The sequence below is a fragment of the Chenopodium album genome, chromosome 6 (assembly GCF_948465745.1).
Source record: "Chenopodium album chromosome 6, dcCheAlbu1.1, whole genome shotgun sequence".
Classification (NCBI taxonomy): domain Eukaryota; kingdom Viridiplantae; phylum Streptophyta; class Magnoliopsida; order Caryophyllales; family Amaranthaceae; genus Chenopodium; species Chenopodium album.
In genome coordinates, this window is record NC_137839.1 from 10,479,582 (window position 1) to 10,502,770 (window position 23,189).

The 23,189-nt window shown below is 31.4% G+C and overlaps 1 protein-coding gene and 1 pseudogene across 3 annotated transcripts; both read left to right on the top strand.

The window, feature by feature from the left end:
* Positions 1 to 6,419: 6,419 nt before the first annotated feature.
* On the top strand, positions 6,420 to 15,548 carry LOC145635838 (uncharacterized). Of its 2 annotated transcripts, XM_081687205.1 has the most exons (8): positions 6,420 to 6,748; positions 7,138 to 7,256; positions 8,300 to 8,382; positions 9,386 to 9,507; positions 10,228 to 10,395; positions 13,001 to 13,094; positions 14,889 to 15,090; positions 15,204 to 15,548. In XM_081687205.1, the coding sequence occupies exons 1-7, from the start codon at positions 6,583 to 6,585 to the stop codon at positions 15,088 to 15,090; spliced, it is 954 nt and encodes a 317-aa protein (XP_081543331.1). In that variant the 5' UTR covers positions 6,420 to 6,582; the 3' UTR covers positions 15,204 to 15,548. The 2 variants fall into 2 exon arrangements, 1 of the variants encoding a protein (XP_081543331.1); XR_014113916.1 differs by lacking the exon at positions 15,204 to 15,548 and having other exon boundaries at positions 10,228 to 10,427; positions 14,889 to 15,025.
* A 2,738-nt stretch (positions 15,549 to 18,286) lies between these two features.
* Positions 18,287 to 22,538, top strand: LOC145635839 (uncharacterized; annotated as a pseudogene). Its single transcript, XR_014113917.1, has 8 exons — positions 18,287 to 18,550; positions 18,996 to 19,114; positions 19,213 to 19,295; positions 19,864 to 19,985; positions 20,597 to 20,764; positions 20,913 to 21,006; positions 21,332 to 21,533; positions 22,167 to 22,538. The product of XR_014113917.1 is annotated as an uncharacterized LOC145635839 (transcript).
* The last annotated feature ends 651 nt before the right edge of the window (positions 22,539 to 23,189 follow it).

The following is a 23,189-nucleotide window of genomic DNA, read 5'->3' on the forward strand; positions in this document are numbered from 1 at the left end:
CAATAATCTAAGTTTTTTCTGCTTTTTTGCTTGTTTTTAGCTTATAATAATCCTCTGCTAGAGAGGAATTTGTCTCCCTTGAAAGAAAGAGTTTTTCTCTTTCGAAAGACATTTTTTTTTATCTCTTTCGAAAGACAAGGTGTTCTTTGCGCTTGGAACAGTATTAGGTTATGCAGGGCTATGGTTGATATTGATTACTTTGGTTCAGGATACAAAATTATTACAAGAATTTTCTTCCTCGAAAAATTACGAATTGACGACAATGGATCCACTCAAAAAGTTGTATATATGAGACGACGAATCGAGAATGTGCCGAATTGTTATATCTATGTATTTGGGTTCTTAGTCCTTTCCAAATTAATTCTTGTTTGACTTTAATTTGTTAAATCTATTTTCTTTGTTGTTAATCTTCAATTCAATTACAGATGTCGGATTACTTTAATCAATGAATATTAGTGTCCTTTGGGACTTCTTTCAAAAAAAAAAAAAAAAAAGGACATGCATGAGACTATATATATACTAATTTTGTGCCCGTGCGATGCCCGGATTGTTTATTGAATTTAAAGATAAAATTTTTAATCTATAAGTCAAATTTTAAAATATACCATTGATACAAAATTAGTTTATTGATGTGCTTTTGTGACGATTTGCTATCTAGTATACATGTAATGACTAATACTAATATTGGTGGAAATGTTCGATTTAATACAGTAAAAAAATAAACAAATAATAAATTAAATAAGATAAATGTTCAAAGCCCGTTGGGTTGACCCGAACCCAAAACTTTGGGCAAAGTTTGAATATTTCTTGACTCGTAACCTAAAGTGACCCAATCCGAGATGACTCATGACTCAACCCTAATTGACAGGTGTATGTAGTAATAAAATTCTATTAGTTGTGAAGTATATTATTTTAACTGATTAGTATATATTATAAATAGATGTTTTACACTTTAAACTAATTTCTTTGCTCCAAAGAAAAATATTATGACATAAAAAATTAAATTTATATGATAATTTTTAAGAATTATAATCTAATAATTTTTTTGAATAAAATTATAATTCAATTTGTATCTCTAAAATATTGGTCTTTTATCGAAAATAAAATTCTAAACTTAAAATTTTATCCTAAAATTCTATATATTTTTTTTTATCTTATGAAGTCTATTTAAATCGCTCCAACGTGGCGCGACACTTGGCGAAAAGTTGGAACGTCAAGTGTCGTAAAGTCGTGACCTGGCTAAAAGTTTAGCTTTATATATATATATATATATATATATATATATATATATATATATATATATATATATATATATATATATATATATATATATATATATACTAGTTTTGTACCCCGGCGATGCCCGGGTTGTTTATTGAATTTTAAGATAAATTTATAGTTCGAGTTAACTCATGATCAGACCTAACATGTCTATATAGTAATAAAATTTTATTAGATTGTGAAGTATATATGTTATTCTAACCGATTAGTACATATTATAAATGAATGATTTACGCACCCGTGCGATGTACGACTTGTTTGAATTTTTTAAATAATATTTTTGCATATATATCTATGTGCTAAAAATTGTTTAATATTTAGATAAAATTCCTGACATTAAAAGATAATATTTTATATTTAATTAATTTAAACTGGATAATCTCATTTGCCAATTTTGCTTACGTGTCAGTTAAATTATTTAATTCTAAAAGAAATTAATAATCTCGTATTTAATTGGCTACCACTAAAATTTATTATTCTACTTGGCGCGCTGAAAAAATTAAGTCCTACGTGGCTCTCTAAAAACTCGGGAAAAAACTCCCATTCGTTCCAAAAAATATCATGATACAAAAAATAAATTTATATGATAATTTTTGGGAATTATAATCTAATAATTTTTTTGAATAAAATTATAATTGAATTTGTACGTCTGAAATATTGGTATTTTATCGAAAATAAAACTCTAAACCAGCAATTTTATCCTGCCTCGTGACCTGGCTAAAAGTTTAGTTTTATATATATATATATATATATATATATATATAAATATAAAGGTGGGTGTATGTTAATTTAGTTTAAGACGGGTTAAAGTTATCTTAAAACTACTTAAGTTGCCCTTTGTACTACAAAATTTATTATTTTTCTAATAATAAATATATCTTACAAATAAAAAAATTATAATATATCGGATTAATAATGAATTTATGAGAAATTAACCAACGAAAAATTAAAAGTCATACTTTAAGAGGTTTAAGTTACCATGAAAATAGTTAAAGTTACCCTTAAATTGACCATCTTACAAAATATAAGCCTTTTAAAAATCAAGAATGGAGGGTAGCTAGGGTTTAGGGAAAAGGTCAATTTTTTATTTATTTTTCCCTAGTTCAATATGGAATGCATCTTTGGGATTTGGTCACTTTAAGGTTTCCATAGTTTTGGGCTTCATGGTTATTTTCATTATGAGTTGAGAGATTCTTATTATTATCCTCCATTGTGGTCTATTAGTAAATTTTACTTAAGCTTGAGACTAGTTAATGTGAATATCTATTAACTAATACTAAAACAAATATGCTGGCATCATTTTTTTCTAAATTTGTAGTTTTGTACACATGTCGCTTTCTCATAAAAAAAATGTCCACCTAAATGCTTTAATGACATCATCTTTATTTTTTTTACTTTTTATTTTTAAGCTAAACTACTCTATTTTAATAATTTGAAATTTATGAGTTTTGACTAAAAATAAAATAGATGCTTACAAACTGTTAATTGTTGTAAGCTAAAATATAATTTTGATGACATTGGTGCTAACTAATTATATACTATGTATTTTTTTTCCTTCAAATTTCATTAATATGCATTTCTTAAATAATTTTCAGTTCTTTTTGGCTATTTTAATTATTATTTGTAAATAATGTGGTTCATATATATCCTTAAATGTAAATTATTTTTACATCTAATTCTAATATAATCTTTATATACAATGTAATGCAACAGAACAAAAATTACAAGAAAGATTAATTCTAACCGTGCTTCGCATGGGGATAACCTAGTTATTAAAACTATAACAAAGATGAGAGTAGGGAAAAAATATCATACATTTATTCAAATCCTATTCATAAAGTGATTACAACTAACCTTATATAGATAGAGCATGTTCTGTCAGACTTAATTTTCAAAATTTCACTTCAGTTAAGTTAAACTCAGCTTAGTTTCCAATCGTTTTAGTTTAGCAAAGTTCGATTTAGCTTGATTTAGTCAAGTTTAATCTAGTCCAAAAGAACATGGCTAGCTATGAGCCTATAACGCATTAATGCCTGTAATTTTTTTTTTTGAAGAACCTATAATGCCCATAATAAGTTGAATTTGTCAAAAAAAAAAAATAAAAAAAAAAGAAGTTATTGAAGCACATCTATTGCTACTAGCCTATTTAATGACGGGGAATGGAATAGATGACTCCCCAATCTCTACTATTCATAACGTATAACACTTAGTGCAAGATTAATAATAATTATTAAAAGGAAAATTTGAAAAATACCACCATATATTATTCATATTTTGTACAATACTACCTTATGTTTTTTTTTTTTTAAAAAAAATTGTATATTACTTCCTAGTTTTCTCAAAAATCTAAAAAACTCCCACCACTTTTGCTTGACTCCCCTATATTACGTCACAGTGGGTCCCATTAACCAATTTTCTTTCAAATTTTACCTTTCTTCTTCCATAATCATCCTAATTAACCAATTATACCCTCGATTTTGCATTGCGTTTGGCTTGAAGAACAAATTAGCGAATAAAAACCCTAAATAATGCATAATTAATTTGCAAATCAATATTAAAATGGAAAATTGGCTTAAAATAATACCAACTATCAACCGTGTGTGCAAAATAATACAAACTCAACTATTTGCTTTTAGCGATACCATCTTTTATACTATATGTGCAAAATAATATGTCGGTCACCGAAAAAGTATTTCAAGGTCTATTTCATCTATATTGATTATTATTTTAATTATTTTTTTTATTAATTTTAAAATTTCTTTTCAAAATACATATTATGTCATCAATTTCCTTTATAATCCAAATTAATAATGCCCCATCTTTTTGTTTGACTTTTTTTTGGAAATTGTTTATATGTGTTTAAATATATTTTTTTTTTCAAAATACCTACAGTAATTTCTACTGACGCAATAGTATATAGGGTATTTAAATGAATTATTATGTTGATATAACTAGTTTCAAAAATCCAAATTTTCCCAACATTCACCAACCAAAAAATTTGGGGATATTTTTTTGGATTTTTTAAACAATTTTTGAAACTAAATATATCAAAGTAATGATGCAATTAAGCACACTATTTACTATTATGTGGTTGTAAAAATTACTACAGGTTTTTTGAAAAAAAAATCCCAATAAATGGGTGTGGTATTACGGAGTATTAATCTAAATTGTGTTATAAAAGATATTGTTAATATAAAATGTATTTTGAAAGAAAACAGAAAAATAATAACAAATAATAAATATTTATAGATGGAAAATTCCTCATGATACTTTTCCGGTGAGCGGATACTATTTTGCACATATAGTACAAAAAGTGGTACTACTAATAGCAAATAGTAAAGTTTGTTTTATTTTGCATACACTGTTGATACTTGGTATTATTTTAAGTAAATTTTCCTATTAAAATTAGACAAAGAGGAAGAAGAAAGAAGAACAGAGGTGAAAATCGAGGGAAAAAAGAAGAACAATTAGTAGTGGGACCCACCGTGACGTCATATAAGGGAGTCGAGCAAAAGTTGTGGGAGTTTTTTAGGTTTTTGAGAAAACTAGGTGGTAATATACGATAAAAAAAAAAAACTTAAAGTGGTGTTGTACAAAATGTGAACAATACATGGTGGTATTCTTCAAATTTTCTTAACTAAAAAGGAAAATTTGCAAATAGCAGCCATTTAAAGTTTGTATTTTTGCAAATTGCAGCCATTAAAAAAAAATTGCAAATTGCAGCCCAAAAATTCATATAAATTGTAAATTGTAGCCCGATTTAACATTTTCATCGGTTTATAAGTTGAAAAATCTTTGATTAAGGTTTTAGGGGCCATTTTAGCCCTTAGGGATCCGAATTGAGCTCGGAAGTAGCAAAAAAATAACGCAAGTATCTCGTTTTGTGTAACAAAAATGTATCGATTTGTGAGAAACTGTAAATATGAGACACTTACGTTATTTTTTTGCTAATTTCGAGCTCAATTCGGGCCCCTAAGAGCATTTATAACAATGAGCAAAAATTGGTTTCCTCATTCTCTCTCTACCCACTTTCTTTCTCTTCCAACCCACGAGCATTTTTGTGATCATGTTTTTATCTCATCAATGATAAAAAAAAAAAAAATTATTCCCCATTCTTTCTCTAGTATATCTTCTTTCTTACTTTTACTAATACCCTCTTATATTTCTCTCTACTATTTATTTTTAATTCTTTTTTTACTTGCATTGTGGACCCCATGCGCAATTTTCATTTTGCTCATGAGCATTTTTACTTTTGCTCATTGATGTAAGTCATTTTTGTTTTAATTTCACCCAAACTTTTGCTCATGAGCATTTTTTTTTGTTCATTGTTGGGAATCCTCTAAGGGCTAAAATGACTCCTAAAACCTTAACCAAAGATTTTTCAACATGTAAACCGATGAAAAAATTGAATCGGGCCGCAATTTACAATTTATACGAACTTTTGGGCTGCAATTTGCAAAATAAATTTTAACTGGCTGCAATTTGCAAAATACGAACTTTAAATGACTGTAATTTGCAAATTTTTCAACTAATAATAAGGAAGTACGTCCATTAATATATATATATATATATATATATATATATATATATATATATATATATATAGAGAGAGAGAGAGAGAGAGAGAGAGAGAGAGAGAGAGAGAGAGAGAGAGAGAGAGAGTAGACATTAAGGGACGGAGAGAATATATTAAAGTATTTAAAATAGTATTAAGTACTAAATACATGACAAAATTACGCGTCAATCGATGTAATTAATATTAATAATACTTTTTTTTTTGTTTTGAAAATAATATTAATAATACTTTAATAATTCTACATTTATAAACACAAAATTTAAATTTGCGTAGATTCAAAATAATTGAAATAAAATGTTAATTTTATTAGTTTAATAATTTTATTAGTACAAAATGCATGACAAAATTAGTTAGCTCTTGCCAAGAAAAAAAAAGAAGCAATTCACAAGGTTCGTTTATTTATGAATTAGGAATCTAATTAAGGGACGAAATGAGTATTTTTTTTTTTCATTTAAATTTAAAAATTTAAATTTAATTTTAAAAATTACACAGGGTTAAAGACTAAATGAATTATAATGATTTTTTTTAAAAAAAAAAAGCAATTCACAAGCTAGTTATGAATTAGGAATCTAATTAAGGACAATTGAGTATTTTTTTCATTTAGTTATGAATAATTGTGACAGATTTAAAAATTAAATTAAATTAAAAAAATTACACAAGGTTAAAGACTCCGTTGAATTAAGAAGAAAATGGTGATTCCTAAAAATTAAAAAAGAAATCAAAAAATGGTGAACTCATTGCGTAACTTGGGCACAATACTTCTCGCTGATCATCCCACATTCTGGAAAAGACCATTTCTTCAAAATAATTTCCCAGAACATCATCAATTCCAATTTCCTGCTTCATTCAATCGTAGCTTCAAAACAACTCTAACAATGTCGCTAAACCCAGGTTTGTTTCACTTTCCTTTCTCCTCTTGTATCACTACTTACTCGATTTCTTTCCAATTTTGGGTGTTCGATTTTCTCATTTAATTATGTGTTTTTGATGTTTTTCGAGCCATTTATATATATTGGAAAGTATGTAAATTTGTAATGACATACCCACAAAAATTTCTAGCAATTGTATGAATTATTGCATAAATTAATTGAAATTGATAAATTTCCAAAATTTAGTTGTGGGTGAGAATGATTGTTAAGTTTAATTTGTTCAATCAATAGGAAAGTCAGTGTTTTTTGAGAAGTAATTATTCTGCTAAATAATTGTAGCTGAGAAAACCTGATATATAAGTGGGATTTACTGTGACTGATTTTAACTCAGATGGTATCATATTTATACAGTAAACCAGTTACAGAAAATAACTGTACTCAATGATCGTAGCGAAAAGCTTGTCGGGCTGTTACATGATACGGGGTCCAAAAATGTTGTGATAGTTTGCCATGGGTTTGCAGGTGGTAAGGTTAGTAGCAAATTCATAAGCTACTTTATCCAATACCAATTTAGACCCCATTTGGTTTGATGCAAAACAATTTTTTGTATGAAAAATTAGTTTTCTTGGAAAACATATTACAGATGCAAATTAGTTTCCTTTGTTTGGTTCCTTGCAAGAAAAAAATATAGAGAAATTAAAATTAGGAGTGGAAATATAAGGATGGATGAGAGGAAAGCAAAAGGAAGATAAAGGAAGATGGATGAAAATGTGGCTTTCCTTGTTTTGTGTAGGAAGATGGTTTTCAAGGATCTAATTTTTCACCATTGGAAAATTGTTTTCAACCCTTTCTCAAACCAAACAAAGGAAAATGGAAAAAAAATGGGAATTATTTTCCATGAAAACTTTTTTCATCAAACCAAACAGGGCCATAATTTAGATGGTTATAATTAGAGATGCTTATCGAGCGAGTCGATCACGAGTTGAGGGGTGCTCAACTCATCGCGAAAACTTTTTACATGTGCTCAACTCGTGCTCGCTAAAGTTTCAAGGAAATAAAACCTGGTCGACTCGTGCTCGTTAAAGTTTCGAGTTGAGTCGAGTAGCTCACGATCTGCTCGCAAAAATTTTGGTCCTTCTATTATTATATCCCTTTATTTATTTTTTGTTCAATTTATATTGTTTTCCTTATTATATATAGATATTATTAAACATTTACTCTTTTTTTTTTTTTTTTTTTTTTTTTTTTTTTTTTTTATGATATAAATTAAGACTTAATAAGTGTCAAATTTGTTCAAAGATAGTAACTTTGTTTGCAAATTCTATATTAATATTATATTATCGAGTTGCTCACGAGCTTATCGAGTTGAGTTAGAGCTTGCTCAACTCGTGCTCGTTAACATCTCGAGTCGAGTCGAGCTAACTCGAGTCGAGTTTTGACCGAGTCAAGTACGAGTTGGTCGCGAGCTGCTCAACTCAATTAGCACCCCTAGTTATAATAAAATGTTAATGTTCTTTAGTTTATATGAGTCCGTGTTGGTGTTAAATTGGCTTCTGGTTGTACTTGTGTTCAGGAGCACAAACTCGTGGTAGACTTATGTGTTGCACTGGAAAGGGAAGTGATAACTGCCTATCGGTTTGATTTTTCTGGAAATGGGTATGTGGTGATTGATAACCTTGTAAGTTGCATGCTAATTGAAAGAAATTTCCTTGGTTTGTAGAAAATCTTTAGGTTTTCACTTCAACTTGTTTGCATCATTGCGTGAGATTTTAGGATTTAGAACTTAGTATTAGTGTGTTTAGATTGCTTGTCAAGAACAATAATACTGCAATAGTCCATATTGTGGACTTACAAGCAGTTACAGCCAAGTAGGAAGGATGCAGTTGGTCTGGAGCCATTTGCTAGACCCTTGAGCTACCTGCCGTGAACACCATTCAATTTATTGCTTTGAATTAAGTTTCTTGAATAAAGAAGTGGCTGATGGCTGCTGTTTGGAAGAAGTCAGGAAGGTTTTTGAATAACAATAAGAGAATTTGGATTTTTGGGATCTAGGGAGCAGAGAGTGTTCAGTTTTTTCTGGTTTGCTAGGAAAATGGCTAAACTGCTAGTTTTGAATTTTGTGGTGTTTGTTTCATTTTAAGTTTATGAGACAGTGTCATTCTATATTGCCCAAATTTACTACTGCCCTTGTTTGTTGTATTTGGTCAAAAGTCTAATTTAGGACATGCATTGTGGTGTTGTTAGGTGAGTTATGGTATTATTGAAGTATAATCTTACCTTGGAGCAAGTAATTTTTCGGGCATCAACAGCGACGTTGGTGGTAGATTAGGTTTTAAGGTTGTTTGTAGTCTGGATGTGGATACCAATGACCATTACTGTTTGAGTGTTTGGAAGAGGTTACATTTTGGTGGCAGATTATGGTCTTATTGATTTTTTAAAGTATTTGGAAGAGGTTTTTTTTTTTCTGAGTTTTTAATGGCCATCATGGCTAATGAATAGGAGCTTCCCCCTCTTGTTAGTACTTCCAAGTCTGTTCTTTTTAATTTTATTCTCTAGTTTTTGGCACATAATTAATGGATTGAAGTTTTTTCTTTTATGTACTTCTACCTTTGAAACTTTTTTAGTGCAATCTTTAATCTTGCTTGCTTACGCTATGCAGAGAAAGTAATGGTACATGGGCTTATGGCAACTATATGAAAGAGGCAGAAGATATATGTGCTGTTGTCAAGCATCTTAATGGGGCAAATCGTACTGTGAGTGCAATTGTAGGCCATAGTAAAGGTTAGTTCCTATATCTAAGTACATAGATTTCCTAAATAAAGAACAAATTTCGATTTTAAAATTAGATTTTTCATGGTAGGTCCAATTGTATATCAGATACTGTTGTGAAAATTTTCTAACTGAGTTGCAAATCTTGCAATAAGCTAATAACCGTGATTTCCTTTTTTGCAGCAAAATTTCAGTGTTTGTTGTTGTCTAATAGTTCTTCCTATTCATCTTTCAATTATTAACCATGCTGTGGGATCTGTAAAGACAAAGTAGGTCCACCAGCTGAGAAAACATGGCGTCTTACTGGTGTAGAATTAGTGTAATTTAACAACTATTATTCTATTATTCCAACATTTAAGATCATATATGTGGGTGAACCTCCCTTCTCCCCTGTGTTTCCGTAAGGGTATACTCCATTATTTACCTGAACGAAATTAGTGCTTCAGCTACCAATATGGGGAGTGAACAAATGGAGATTGCTTCAATATGCAAAAGCATGGCTTCTTACTGGTGTAGAACTAGTGTAATTTAATAACTATCTAACTTATATATTAATCATTAAACTTTATTCTATTTTTTCTGAATAACATTAGGCTGATGTAGAGCTATGAACTTTGTAAGATCTCCCGTTCAAGCATTAATGTTATATGGATTTGTGAAAATTCAAGGGAAATTCACTGATTCATTGATGCTTTGTATAGCTGAAAATTTGTTGAAAGCATGTTCTTGCAGGAGGTAATGTTGTCTTACTGTACGCTTCAAAGTATCATGATATCCACACAGTTGTCAATCTTTCTGGACGTTATGACTTAAAGAAAGGCATAGCAGAACGTTTGGGTGAAGACTTCATGGAAAGAATCAAGGAGAATGGATATATTGATGTCAAGTGTAAAAATACAGGTATAGATCCATTAATCAGTTCATTGTTTCAGGTATGTGAATTTTTCCTCAATAACATTTTATTTAAGAAATTGTGCTAATTGAGTTTGCTCCAGATTTTCATTTCTGTTTGTGTTTCTGTTTTCCCCTTGATACTTGTGTCAAGTAGCAATTGACTCCTTAATTTCTGTTATAATCATCTAAATTTGGTAGATTTTTGTTTATATATTTGTAACCTTAGTGTTATTTTATGTCTTCTTTAACCAATAGTCAACAAATTTGACATGGCTGAGAGACTTTCATGCTTGGGAATGTGTAAATGATAGGCTAAATCACACACCTATTCAAAAGTAAACCTAACCCTTAAGTTTCTTAGTGTATTGAATGTTTTTCAAGATAGGACAGGGCATTTTACTCTATATTTTTAGAGTTTGTCAAATGACGCCCGCGTACCACTTACTGACGCCAACATATGGAGGAAAGTACCCTTATTCCCCTCTTATAAACCAAGTCCATCCCACACACTTTCATTTTCACTCACCAAAGTTAACACCACGTGCACAGCCACCACCACTAATTCCCACATGCACTCACTAGAAGCCACCACCGCTACCACCCGCGTGTTTTCTTTCTCCACACCACCATCCCACGTAGGTGAATATGTTCGATTAAATACATAAAAAAAAATATATATATATATAAATAAATAAATAAATAAAATAAAAAAGTTGTTCAAAGCCCGTTGGGCTAATCTTAACCGAAAACTTTAGGAAGGGTTAAACATTTTTTGACCTGTAACTCGATCCGAAATGACTCCTGACCCGACCCGACCTGATTGACAGGTCTACATATTAATAAAACTATATTAGATTATTAAATATATTATTTTAATTGATTAGAATATGTTATAAATGGATGTTTTACATTTTGAACTACCTCTTTTGCTCCAAAAAATATCTATTAACTATAACTAAAACAAAACATTGTTGACATCATTTGGTAAACTATCCTACATGTCATTCTCACATTGAAAATTTTCCCTCCATTTCAATGTGTAATGTCATTAGTTATTATTTTTTTTTATAAATCTACACTATAATTTTTTCAAACAGAAAAAATAATTGCAACTCTTTTTTACACAGATGATAAGAATTATTTTTTATGCATAATAAAAAAATTGTGCAATGCACGAATCTAATCTAGTTATGATATAATTAATAAATTTATATGATAATTATTGTGAAATATAATCTAATATTTTTTTGAATAAAGTTTTAATTTATTTTGTACCTATGAAATATTGTTATTTTATTGAAAATTAATCTCTAAAATAACAATTTTATCCTAACATTAATACCAAGTGTTGCTGTCTCGTGACCTCACTAAAAGTTTAGTTTTATATATTAGTTATATGATTTTTGACTTTTTTACTACTCATTCTCTATTTTTTACTTTTATTTTTTTGCTTGAAAGTTGTTACTGTTTAATTACTATGTACTATACCTTCTATAATACTTTAATTTAACGATAAATAAAATCTAAGTATATTGAATAAGAAAAAATCTATTTAAAGATTTAAATAAATTATCTAAAAATGTTTTTTCTTTAATAGCTCTAAAATAAAAATTCTACCGCGATGACCGCAACCCAGTCCGTGCTCAACGCATCATTTCCGATACCGTGATACCGCGACCGTTTCCGCGATTGCGACCGATACCACATTTTTATTCTATGCTGGCAACCCCTTGATTATTTGGTAATAAATCAGATTTAAATTAATAATGAATGTATTCTAAAATGGATTAAAGAAATTGTCATCAATGACTAATTTTCTTTGCTGATTTTTTTATTTATGAAATTTGCTGATCAAGTATAGATTTTGAAGTCGATATTGAATTTGATAATGAAATAGCATTTCATACAAAATCTGGAATAATATTAGTCTAACAAATAATATCTGAATAATTGGCAAATTAATCAACTTTTGGATTTTATTATTAATCAAGTATTATAATGTACTCCTTCCATCCCAGTGTCCGCTTTGTTTTGCACGGAGTTCAAGACATACCTTTGAGCTTTGACCATCAATATCTTAAATTATGTATCAACAAAATTATAAAATTGATATTACAAAACTACCCAATGAGACTTGTCTGTTGATATCTCACTGGAATATACATTATGTATATATTAATGAGAATTTGTAGTCAAAATTATTTAAGTTTAACCAAGAAAATGGAAATAGGTCTATATTATTATGTGATAAAAGCAGTTAATCTTAAAACATTTACGGGTCATAAGATGTATTTTTACCTACCAAGACTTGGACTAGTAGTAAGGGTTTGGCCTCTTGACTTGAAGGTTGAAGGTCATGAGATCAAACCCAATAGGGTTGCTTTGTGTTTGGGGAACTGGGGATTCCCTTTCTTAGGTGCTAACGTATGGAGATGTTTTTTGAATGTACAGGCTGTACAGCATGATCCTGCTTAGTCTCTTTCTTCTTATCTTCGGCTGAAAATGAAGTTCTCTCCGTATTATGGAAAAAAAAAAAATCAAATGAAAATTGTCTATTTGTCTAATCAGTCCTTGATGAAATTTACCCCAACAATGTTTCGACATCTTTCAGGAAAAGTTTTATACCGTGTGACAGAGGAAAATTTGATGGATCGCTTGAGTACAGATATGCATGAGGCATCCCTTAGGATTAATGAAAATTGCAGGTTTGAGATAATATATTTCTTTCTTAAAACAAATTAGGTCATTGTAATTGTTATTGATGCTTTACTTTCGCTACACTATTGTTTTGACGTGCTCTCTTGATGAATCCAAGTTATATGCATAATGCATCAACTTCTGAAAATTGTAGAAAACCACTTGAATGATCTTGAGAAAAGTTTCACACTCAACATTTAGATCCCTTATAAAGGTTTCATGCATAGATCCCTTATGAAGGTTTCATGCATAGAAACTAATATGTAGTAGAAAAAGTTCTTAAAATACACAATTGATTGTTAATTATTCAAATGATTGCGATATGTCTTTGTTGCATTTACTGCTCTCATCCTGGTTTCACTTGTTGGGGTTAAGGCTCGGTGTGTTGGTATTACTGTGTTTATTATGATTCATGTGTTATTTGCAAATTGCAATACAATATAATCTGTCCATCTACAGCAAAATTAGAAGTCTTTATATGTTTACAGTGAGTGTCTACTAAGTCAAGTCACTTATTGTAGTGCTGTTTGTTTATGCAACGAAGTTGTATGCCAGTGAGTTTCCTTTTTAGATTAATAATTTAAAAAAAATCACCTTGTCTGCAATTGGGCGGATAAGGCTGAGAGCCACTTCGCAATTGCATGGGCATGGAACTTTGGAAGTCTTCCTTTGAGTCTCCTAGGTCCCAACTTGCCTTGGTGGGAGCTTGTTTTAGGCTGTGTAGCAATGTCATATTGGCAACATATGTTATTATGGTAAGTTAGTACAACGCCATCTGGAGATTGCAAAACCTGAATTGTTTTGTATAGTAAAAATTGGGCGACTTATTCAATGGAACTCAATGTATGGAAGTATAGAGGTAAACGTGACAGGTGGTTGGTTAGGGTCTATTAATCTTCATTAAAGTGAAGATCAGAAAGCTATAAAGAAAGTCATTTAAAGCTTAAGATGCAATTTGAGTAGCTTGGAATCATATCATCTCTCATGTTAGTCTCCTTTGGGTGTTGGGGTGCAAGATCGATGGAGATTTTGTTTGTTAATTTTTTATCTTTTAGATGGGAAGTGAACTAATTACTAATAGTAGAAATGAGTGCTTCCTTCTAGACTGCATAGTGGGCTAGTCTTGAATATAGTTCTGCACTTGAAAAGTTGAAATGTTTACATGTAAAAAACACTTGCATTTCGGGCAATACCTGCTTGTCATATGTTGAGCTGACAATAAATAGATTAAGCATGGCAGTATGATCTTAATGTGTTTAGGATCACCAGTGTATCAGCTGTGGAGTGCATACTGTATTTCTGTAGCAATTTAAATTGATTTTACATATGGCACACTTATAACTCAGACTACCTGCATGCCGTGCATAGATTGAGACATTGAGTGATGTGTCTTTCATGTGTTTAGACACATCTGCCTGCTATCTGGATGATTAAATGATGTACTTTTAAGAGACTGAAGGCTGAATTTGTATCTGACAGCATTATTATGGCGTCATTTGTGAATGTTGACAGAAGCATCTTCTAACCTACCTCTATATTCGAAACTAGAAGTTATGACCTGTAATTTACCATTTGTATACTACGGAGTACTATCTTTCATTGTATCATTTCACAAACTAGAGATGCTTATTAATTACCATTCAATTAGACGTTTTTCAGAAGTGAGTAAAGATTGTATTACAAATTGCCCAAAAAAAAAAGAAAGAGAAAAGGTTGTGTTACAAATGGCCATATATTTAAGTGTACTGCAGAAAGGAACAGTTTCTAATTTTATGGTGATGCTCTCTTTTATATGATTATAGGGTGTTGACTGTTCATGGATCTGCGGATGAAATTATTCCTGTTGAGGATGCATATGAATTCTCGAAGATAATACCAAACCACAAATTACACATCATAGAAGGAGCAAATCATTCTTTCACTGAACACCAACATGAACTACACCAAGTTGTCATCGACTTCATTAAGTCATCCATGCAGCAAGACAAAGAAAGTGCTGGCTAGGTATGAGTCGTATGATGTGCTTACTACTACTACATCTAAAATGCTTTGGACTATTTCGTATGTTTGGAATTGAGCTCTTCAATTGCTTATTTAGCCTTGACTTTCTTTGACAGGTGTATGTTAGCAGATCATATGTTCTGAAAGATTTCGTCGATCAGAGCATCTGGTTTCTTCATTAGCTCAAGACCTCTTTCTTCAGAGCCAAGGTCCTTCATGCATATTATATATATGTATTCCACGAGCAAAACTTAAGTTATGCTACTTATATAATGGTGTGTATTAACTTTAGAAGTGTTTAAATTGGCTGCTCCTGATTTAGTATGATTTTGCTGTCACAATCTGTGGTGGTTGCTCATTATCAGTTTCGAAACTAGAATCTTGGAGAAAGGACATTGTATATGATAATTGGCCCTCAAGATTTTTTTTAACCTTTTATAAACACTACGTAGTACTTCCTCCGTTTTCTTTTACTTGCAACACACCTTTTAAGCACGCAGTTTTAGGAGATGATTAGTGAGGGTAAACGAGCGATTTTATCAATATAATTTTTACACGAAAATTAGAATAGGGTTAAGTATCATTTGTAAAAATTATAATGAAAAATTTGTCCGTTTACATTACATAAACCCGACCTCAAAACACGTGCCACAAGGCTGTGTTGCAAGTAAAAGAAAACGGAGGAAGTATATATATATTGTAGCCTTCATCATAGCTTTGAATTTATCACCTATCATCGATGGAGGGAGTATTCGTGCTTGTTGAAGTTATTTTGTCTATAAAAAAACTTATTTCGTTTGAAATTGTTTTATTTTTGTACTACTCATGTATGATATATATTTTTTTTTTTTCGATAACTTACTACTACCTCCGTTTCATATTTATTTGCAACGATTTGACATAAAGTAGAGAAGAAAAATGTCTAATCGTTGCAAATAATATGAAACGGAGGCAGGACTACATAAGTGAAAAGACAATTTTAACTCTTTGAGTAACACAATTTGTTACTCATATTTAGAGATGTCAGTGGGGCGGGTCAAGTAGGAGACCCGCCCCATCCCCGCTCCAATGGGGAGGGGATGGGTCTCGGTTTGGCAGATGGTGGAGCGGGGATGGGGATAAAAACCATACCCGCCATGGGTGATGGGGTGGGGGTGGATTTTAACTTGTACCCGCCTCATCCCCGCCCCACCCCACCCGCTTTACTTCGTACCCGACCCATCCCCACCTCATACCCACATCTATATATCTTTTAAAGCAAAATTACATACTTTTATTCTATTTATAAAATAATTACATGAAATACAATATTAATTATAATACTTTGTACTACACTTATATTAAAACACAAAAATGTGTATAGAATGTTTTATTTTATAATTCGTATTAATTATGTAAGATTGTGTATTTGAGGTACGGATATTAGGTGGATCTTGGGTGGGGATTAGGTGGGTCTTTGGTGGGGATGGATATCCAAGTGGGGGATGGGGCGGGGATGGTTTTGGAGTTGTACCCGGTGGGGCGGGGATGGGGATGAAAATTGGACCCGCCGCGGGGATGGGGATGGGGATGGGAAGGCCAACATCCGCCACGCCCCGCCCCATTGACATCCCTACTCATATTGTGTAACATGGATTTCCTCTTTTGAATCTTAATTCAATTATTGAGTAATTTTTTTATATTTTTTTTATTATATAATAACCCATAAATCCTCTTTAAAAATACAGTAAATAATTTTTTTTAAATATATCTTTATGTTTTACTTGTAAAAAATACTCCCTCCGTTTTTAAATATTTGCTCCACTTTTCTTTTCTAGCCGTTTTTAAATATCAAAAACTTTTGCATGCCCCCGGTTTACAATAATTTTATTGTACATCGACATTTTGCGCATGTGAACAATAATATTTTCATTAAAGTGACCCTTTTTTTTACAAAAAGTGACCCTTTTTTGTTATAAAAGTGACCCTTTTTTAACAAAAGTAACTCATATTTTTAGAAAAGTGACTTTTTTTTTACAAAAGTGACCTTTTTTTTTACAAAAGTGACCCCTTTTTTTTCACAAACGTAACCCCTTTTTTTCACAAAAGTGACTCATATTTTCACAAAAGTAACTTTTTTTTTCACAAAAGTGACCCTTTTTTTTACAAAAAGTGACCCTTTTTTGTTATAAAAGTGACCCTTTTTTAGCAAAAGTGACCCTTTTTTAGCAAAAGTGACCCTTTTTTAGCAAAGTGACCTTTTTTTTTTACAAAAGTGACCCTTTTTTTCACAAAAGTGACCCCTTTTTTTCACAAATGTAACCCCTTTTTTTCACAAAAGTGACTCATATTTTCACAAAAGTAACTTTTTTTTTCTTCACAAAAGTGACCAATATCTTCACATAAAATTTCCATAAATCTCATTAGTTTTTTTGTTTTTTTTCAAAAATAACCTAAATTCTCACAAAAGTGACCCAACCTACACTGAGATCAACATCATCTAACTATAACTCCAATTTTTTACTCTTCTTCTTCACCATTGCAGAAATTAGAAGTAAATAAGCACTACAAAAGAGTAGAAGAACAAAATTAAAAAAAACCTAAAAATCGAATCAAATCCACTAAAAACTAACAAAAATGCACAAAAAATTAAGTAACAAACCTGAAATTAGCGAGAAACAAGTTTGCAAGTGAAAAAGAAGGTAGAAAATTAGATCAAAGCACTAAAAATTGAAGCAAAACAGATCAAATCACAAAATATTGAAGAAAATCAAGTCAAAATGGAAGAGTAAGAAAATTGAGGAAGAGAGAGAAAGTAAATTATGAGGAAGAGAGAGAAAAAAGAAGAAGAGAGAAGAAATGAAATGTGTGACGTATGAATGAAATTGGTAACAAAGTTCTTTTCTATTTGTTGTCGTTCACAATTTAATGTAAACCGGATTTTTTAAAACATTTGTGTTTAAATATTTGCTCCATTTCCATTTTTAGAAAATTTTTACAATAATAAATTCAATTTTCACACTTGAGTGGACAAACATAATACTTTCTCTCCTTCTATTCCTCCACTACTTTTGTTTTTTACATTTTTTTCTCAACTACCCCACTACTTCCATATTTTATTACTTTCTCTACATTCCGTGCATGGAGAAATGGAGTAAATATTTAAAAATGGAGGGAGTAATAAAAAAGTTTGTGACTGTGAGTTTGTGAGACTAGATGATAACGAATCTATTATAATATTTTATTTTTAATTTGTTATTCAATTTGAGAGAATTTAGAAAAATAAATTTTAAAACAAAAAATAAAATGGCGAGATCATTGCATAATTTGCACACTATATTGCTTGCCAGTCATCCCACAATTGCAGAAACATCGTATCCTACAAAGAAAAACCCACTTCATCTTCAACTTCATCATCAACTTCGATTTCCAGCTTCATTCAATCGTCACTTCTCAAGAACTCTAACCATGTCGCTTAACCCAGGTACTTGTTTCACTTTTTCTCTCTCTTCAAATTAATTTAACTTGAAATTGATTTGCAGGTGAAATACCCACTAACTTTTATTTGCATTTGTTGAATTTTCTGCATGAATTTAGCTATAATATACTGAAATGGGTTTTTGTTTTTATAAATTTTTCTGTTAATAATTATAATTTGTTTTTTTTTTTTTTTTTTTTTTTTTTTTTTTTTTTTTTTTATGCATTTATATATTTAACTATGATTATTGTGATTTCAGTGCTTCTGGTTTTAGGTTTTGATTTACTGTGTTGGATTCTTTCATTTGTTTATTTAACAAGTACTGAGTGTAAAATTTGTGGGCTTAATATGAAACTTTAGTTTAAATTCAGAAACTATGCAGTTATTGTAAATGAGAATACTATCTTAAACAAAATGTTACTACATTGACTGAACCATCTTGGTCTTACAGTTAACCAGCCACAAAAGATGGTTGTAGTCAACGAACAAAGTGAAAAGCTGGTTGGGTTGTTACACGATACAGGATCCAAAGATGTTGTGGTAGTCTGCCATGGGTTCAAAAGTTCTAAGGTCGCAACAATTTCAATTAACTGATATTGGTAGAATTGCTCTTGATCAATTTGAGTCATACATTATTGTAAATTAGGTGTTATTGTACTTATGTTCAGGAGCAAGAAACCATGGTTAATATCTGTGGTGCATTGGAGAAGGAAGGGATAAGTGCCTATCGGTTTGACTTTTCTGGAAATGGGTATGTGATGATTGACAATCTTGTAAATTGTATGCTAATAAAAAGAAATTTCCTGATTGATATTCTTGTAAATTGCATGTTAATATAAGGAAAGTTCCATTGTTTGTAGATTATGTCAAATTGTCAAAATGTTTCATAGTTTACATCGACTATCTTCAGGGTGGAGGAACACGGTGTAAAAAACCTTAAAACGGCCAGACTGGGATAACTTTGATAGAAAATAATGACACCATATCTTCCTTATTTGTATGGTGCTTGTAGCTTTTTATATGTTTTTTCATTTTTTGATGACTTTTATATGTATTATGATGAACAATGTATTTTGGCTGGCATTGGGAATTGGTTGCTTTTCATGATGAAAGGGTGGGAGTTTCTGCCCTTTCTGGTCTTCCCCCTCGTTGGGCACTTCGGAGTTTGGGTTGTCTTACATACATTTACTATAATATGTGTTTTATAACTGAGAGGTGGAATATACCTTATATTTTATGCAACTCTATGTCCTAATTACCCTTTACATTTTTATTTATTTTTAGTGCAATCTTCAATTTTGTTTGCTTGTGTTATGCAGAGAAAGTGATGGTGCATTTGCCTATTGAAACTACATGAAAGAGGCAGAAGATTTACGTGCTGTTGTCAAGAATTTCAATGGGACAAACCGAATTGTGAGTGCAATTCTAGGCCATAGTAAAGGTTAGTTCCTATATTTAAGAACAGAAAGCTTTAATATGCTCAGATTGAGAACAAATTTAGATTCCTTTGATGGATTTAAATTTTATGTTCCTTGACATGTCCAGTCCTTTTCATGCAATTGTCAAAGTCCTTATTTCCTTAAGCTCCAACTTGGTTTGCAATTAGCTAACAGCCTTTGTTTCTCTGGATTTCTGGCAAATCCTTAATTTTTCCTCGGGTAAATCATCCTACAATTGACCTAAAATGATTTGGACTCTGGTTTCGAATGCTACAGGTATAGTAGCTATAGCAACAAGTCATGTTATGAGAATATCTTTGTGTTGCGCTTTGCATAAAATAATTAGCTATTTTAACTTCATAGCTTACATATGGCTTAAAGAACAATTCAGGATCACTAGATAAGCATGGACTTCGAGGGGTTTCAAGCACCTTTATCATGTGTTTGGCCCTGTTCTCTAGAATGTGTTGTCTTTGATTTTATTCTTGCTTTTTATTATGATTTTGCTAATTGCATTAAGGTGTTGTTTGTGGAAAGGTCAAGGGAACGTAACATTAATATATTGATGCTTTGTTTAGTTGAGATTAATTTTTCTGAAAGCCTGTTCTTACAGGAGGTAATGTTGTCTTACTTTATGCTTCGAAGTATCATGATGTCCGCACAGTTGTCAATCTGTCTGGGCGTTATGATTTAAAGAAAGGCATAGCAGAGCGTATGGGTGAAGACTTCATGGAAAGAATCAAGAAGAAGGGATACATAGATGTTGAGTGTAAAAAAACAGGTATTGATTTATCAACCAAATTAATGTCCCAGACTCCCAGTTATTTGTATTTATTTATGCTTGTATTATTGCTTGACACCATGATACTTGTTTGGCATCCTTGATGAGAACGATGACATTATCTTGATAATGTGTTTGTATCTTCTAGGAAAGTTATTATATCGTGTGACCAAGGAAAATATGATGGATCGCTTGAATACGGATATGCAGGAAGCAGCCCTTAGGATTGATAAAAATTGCAGGTTTGGAGAGTAAATTATAACTATCACAGTACAACACAAAAAAAGAACAAAAAATGTCTTTTAATTGATTTTTGTTTTCACGAAAAGAATATCACCTTTCCTCATTCTTATTATACATGCTTTACTTTTGCCGCTTTATAACATTATGGCACATTCTCACTCAACTATATCTGCTTATCAACAACCATTAATAAAGTATCTGTTTTGGGAACCACATAAGTGGTTGTGTTCATGAACAGCCTTTCATTTTCTAATGAATTCTAGTTGATATTAAAAAGACCATATTTGAATTTCCTAGTTATTCTCTCTCTGATTAATTTTTTAGGGTGTTGACTGTTCATGGATCTGCTGATAAGACTACCCCTGTTGAGGATGCATATGAATTCTCTAAGATAATACCGAACCACAAATTGCATATCATTGAAGGAGCAAATCATCCTTTCTCTGAGCACCAAGATGAACTAATCCCAGTGATTGTCAACTTCATAAAGTTGTGCATGCAGCAAGACAAAGAAATCTCTGGCTAGGTATGTTGTGCTTATTACTATCATTCAAATGGTTTGCAATTTTTTGTTTGTGTGAGTCGCGAGCCCTGCAATGGTTTCCTTACTTGGGTTTATGCACACTTCTGTGACAGGTTTACCTCAGCTGACCCTGACCGTTTATTCTTACATAATTCCTGTATCACGGTGTTTAAATTTATGAAATTGGCGAAAGATCTTTTTGTTTAGAGCTATGGTTTTGATATTCACGTTACTTTCTCAATGTTATATATATAAACCTAAATGACTAAATTGTTATGTTCTTGATATTCACGCTATGTGCTCAATGGGGTGATGTATTCACCTGACAGTTTTATGGTATACTGTTGGTCACCAAAATCTATGATAGCATATAACAACCCTCTAGGCTTTAGTATGGGGGCTTTAAGTAAATTGCAGTATATTAAATGGTTCCGGCTTTGTTACTTAATATACCATAGGCAACCACATCGTGCTTTTGTTTTGCTCAGCCCAGGGGCTCTTAGGTCTAGTATGGGAGCTTTTTAGTGGTTTTTGCTTCATAATGTTTTTAACCTTTTGGAAACTCAGTAGTTTTGTGGCTAAAAAGATAATGCTTCCCTTCGTGTGCCATTCATTGGTCTATTTTGAGGTACGTAGCAACAAGATCAGCTACAACCAGATGTTGCACCTCCATTGCCCGTCAACAAGTATTCAGGAAAGGAGCCAGTGAAGGACAACCTGCAAGCACTTGCAGTCAGCAAGTTACCACTCAATAGAAGCTTTATGATCAAACTCCTGAATATATATTCAGAAGTTAGTTGCGACTATGTTAAAACAGAATCTTGTATTAATATCAATTCTTTGTAATGACTTGATTCTGATTCATTTTGAGTTTCTAGGCTTAATGATGATTAGTTAGAATGCATCATCATTCATCATCCTGTTGTATATACAAGTAAATAGTTCTTCTCACTCAGTCATAACAATAAAAATTTTCTTACATCTCTCTTTCTCTTGATAAATTATCTCTGTAGTTCTCCCTAAGTTTGTGAATCCATGAACTTCAACACGAGATGTCGATCTTCTTGCTACTGCTTTATTAACTACTGTTTAATTACCAAAGTATTGGCGTAGTGGTAAGGAAAAAACCTTTTAACCTTGAGGTTGAAAGTTCAATTTTTACTAGTGGGAAAAAGTCACCAATTATGATAACCTTTAAATCAATGTCTTTCTTAAACTATGCAGATGCATTAAAAAAAAGGCTAAAGAACCAGCCCAACATGGGTTCCCAAGATCATTGCAGACGACTACGATTTCACCAGGGGCGTGCGCACTTACACCTCTAGCACCACTATCCAAGCGTCTTGCTTTGGAACTCGAGGCCGTGGCTACGGCATTGGTGGCCACCATCATGACAGTTATGGCAACAATGAGCAAGAGAACCTTAACATGTTTCCTTGCCTTCATTTTTTTTGGAGTTTTTGTACAGTTGTACTTGTCTTTGCCTTTCTTGTATTACCTTAAACAATCAAAGTCCAACGTTGTTATGTGACAGACTGACAGTTAATGATGTTCTCATTCTAATAATGCACTATTGAAAGTCTATGCTTAATCGTGGAGTGATACATCGTACAGGCTGGCAACGACTATACTATGGTACGCCATTTCTTCTGAGGTTGC

Bases quoted from the DNA above. Each gene is read 5' to 3' on its own strand.
- LOC145635838 (XM_081687205.1), top strand. From the start codon at position 6,583: ATGGTGAACTCATTGCGTAACTTGGGCACAATACTTCTCGCTGATCAT. The intron at 6,749-7,137 runs GTTTGTTTCACT...ATATTTATACAG, and splicing joins AACAATGTCGCTAAACCCAG to TAAACCAGTTACAGAAAATA. The intron at 7,257-8,299 runs GTTAGTAGCAAA...ACTTGTGTTCAG, and splicing joins ATGGGTTTGCAGGTGGTAAG to GAGCACAAACTCGTGGTAGA.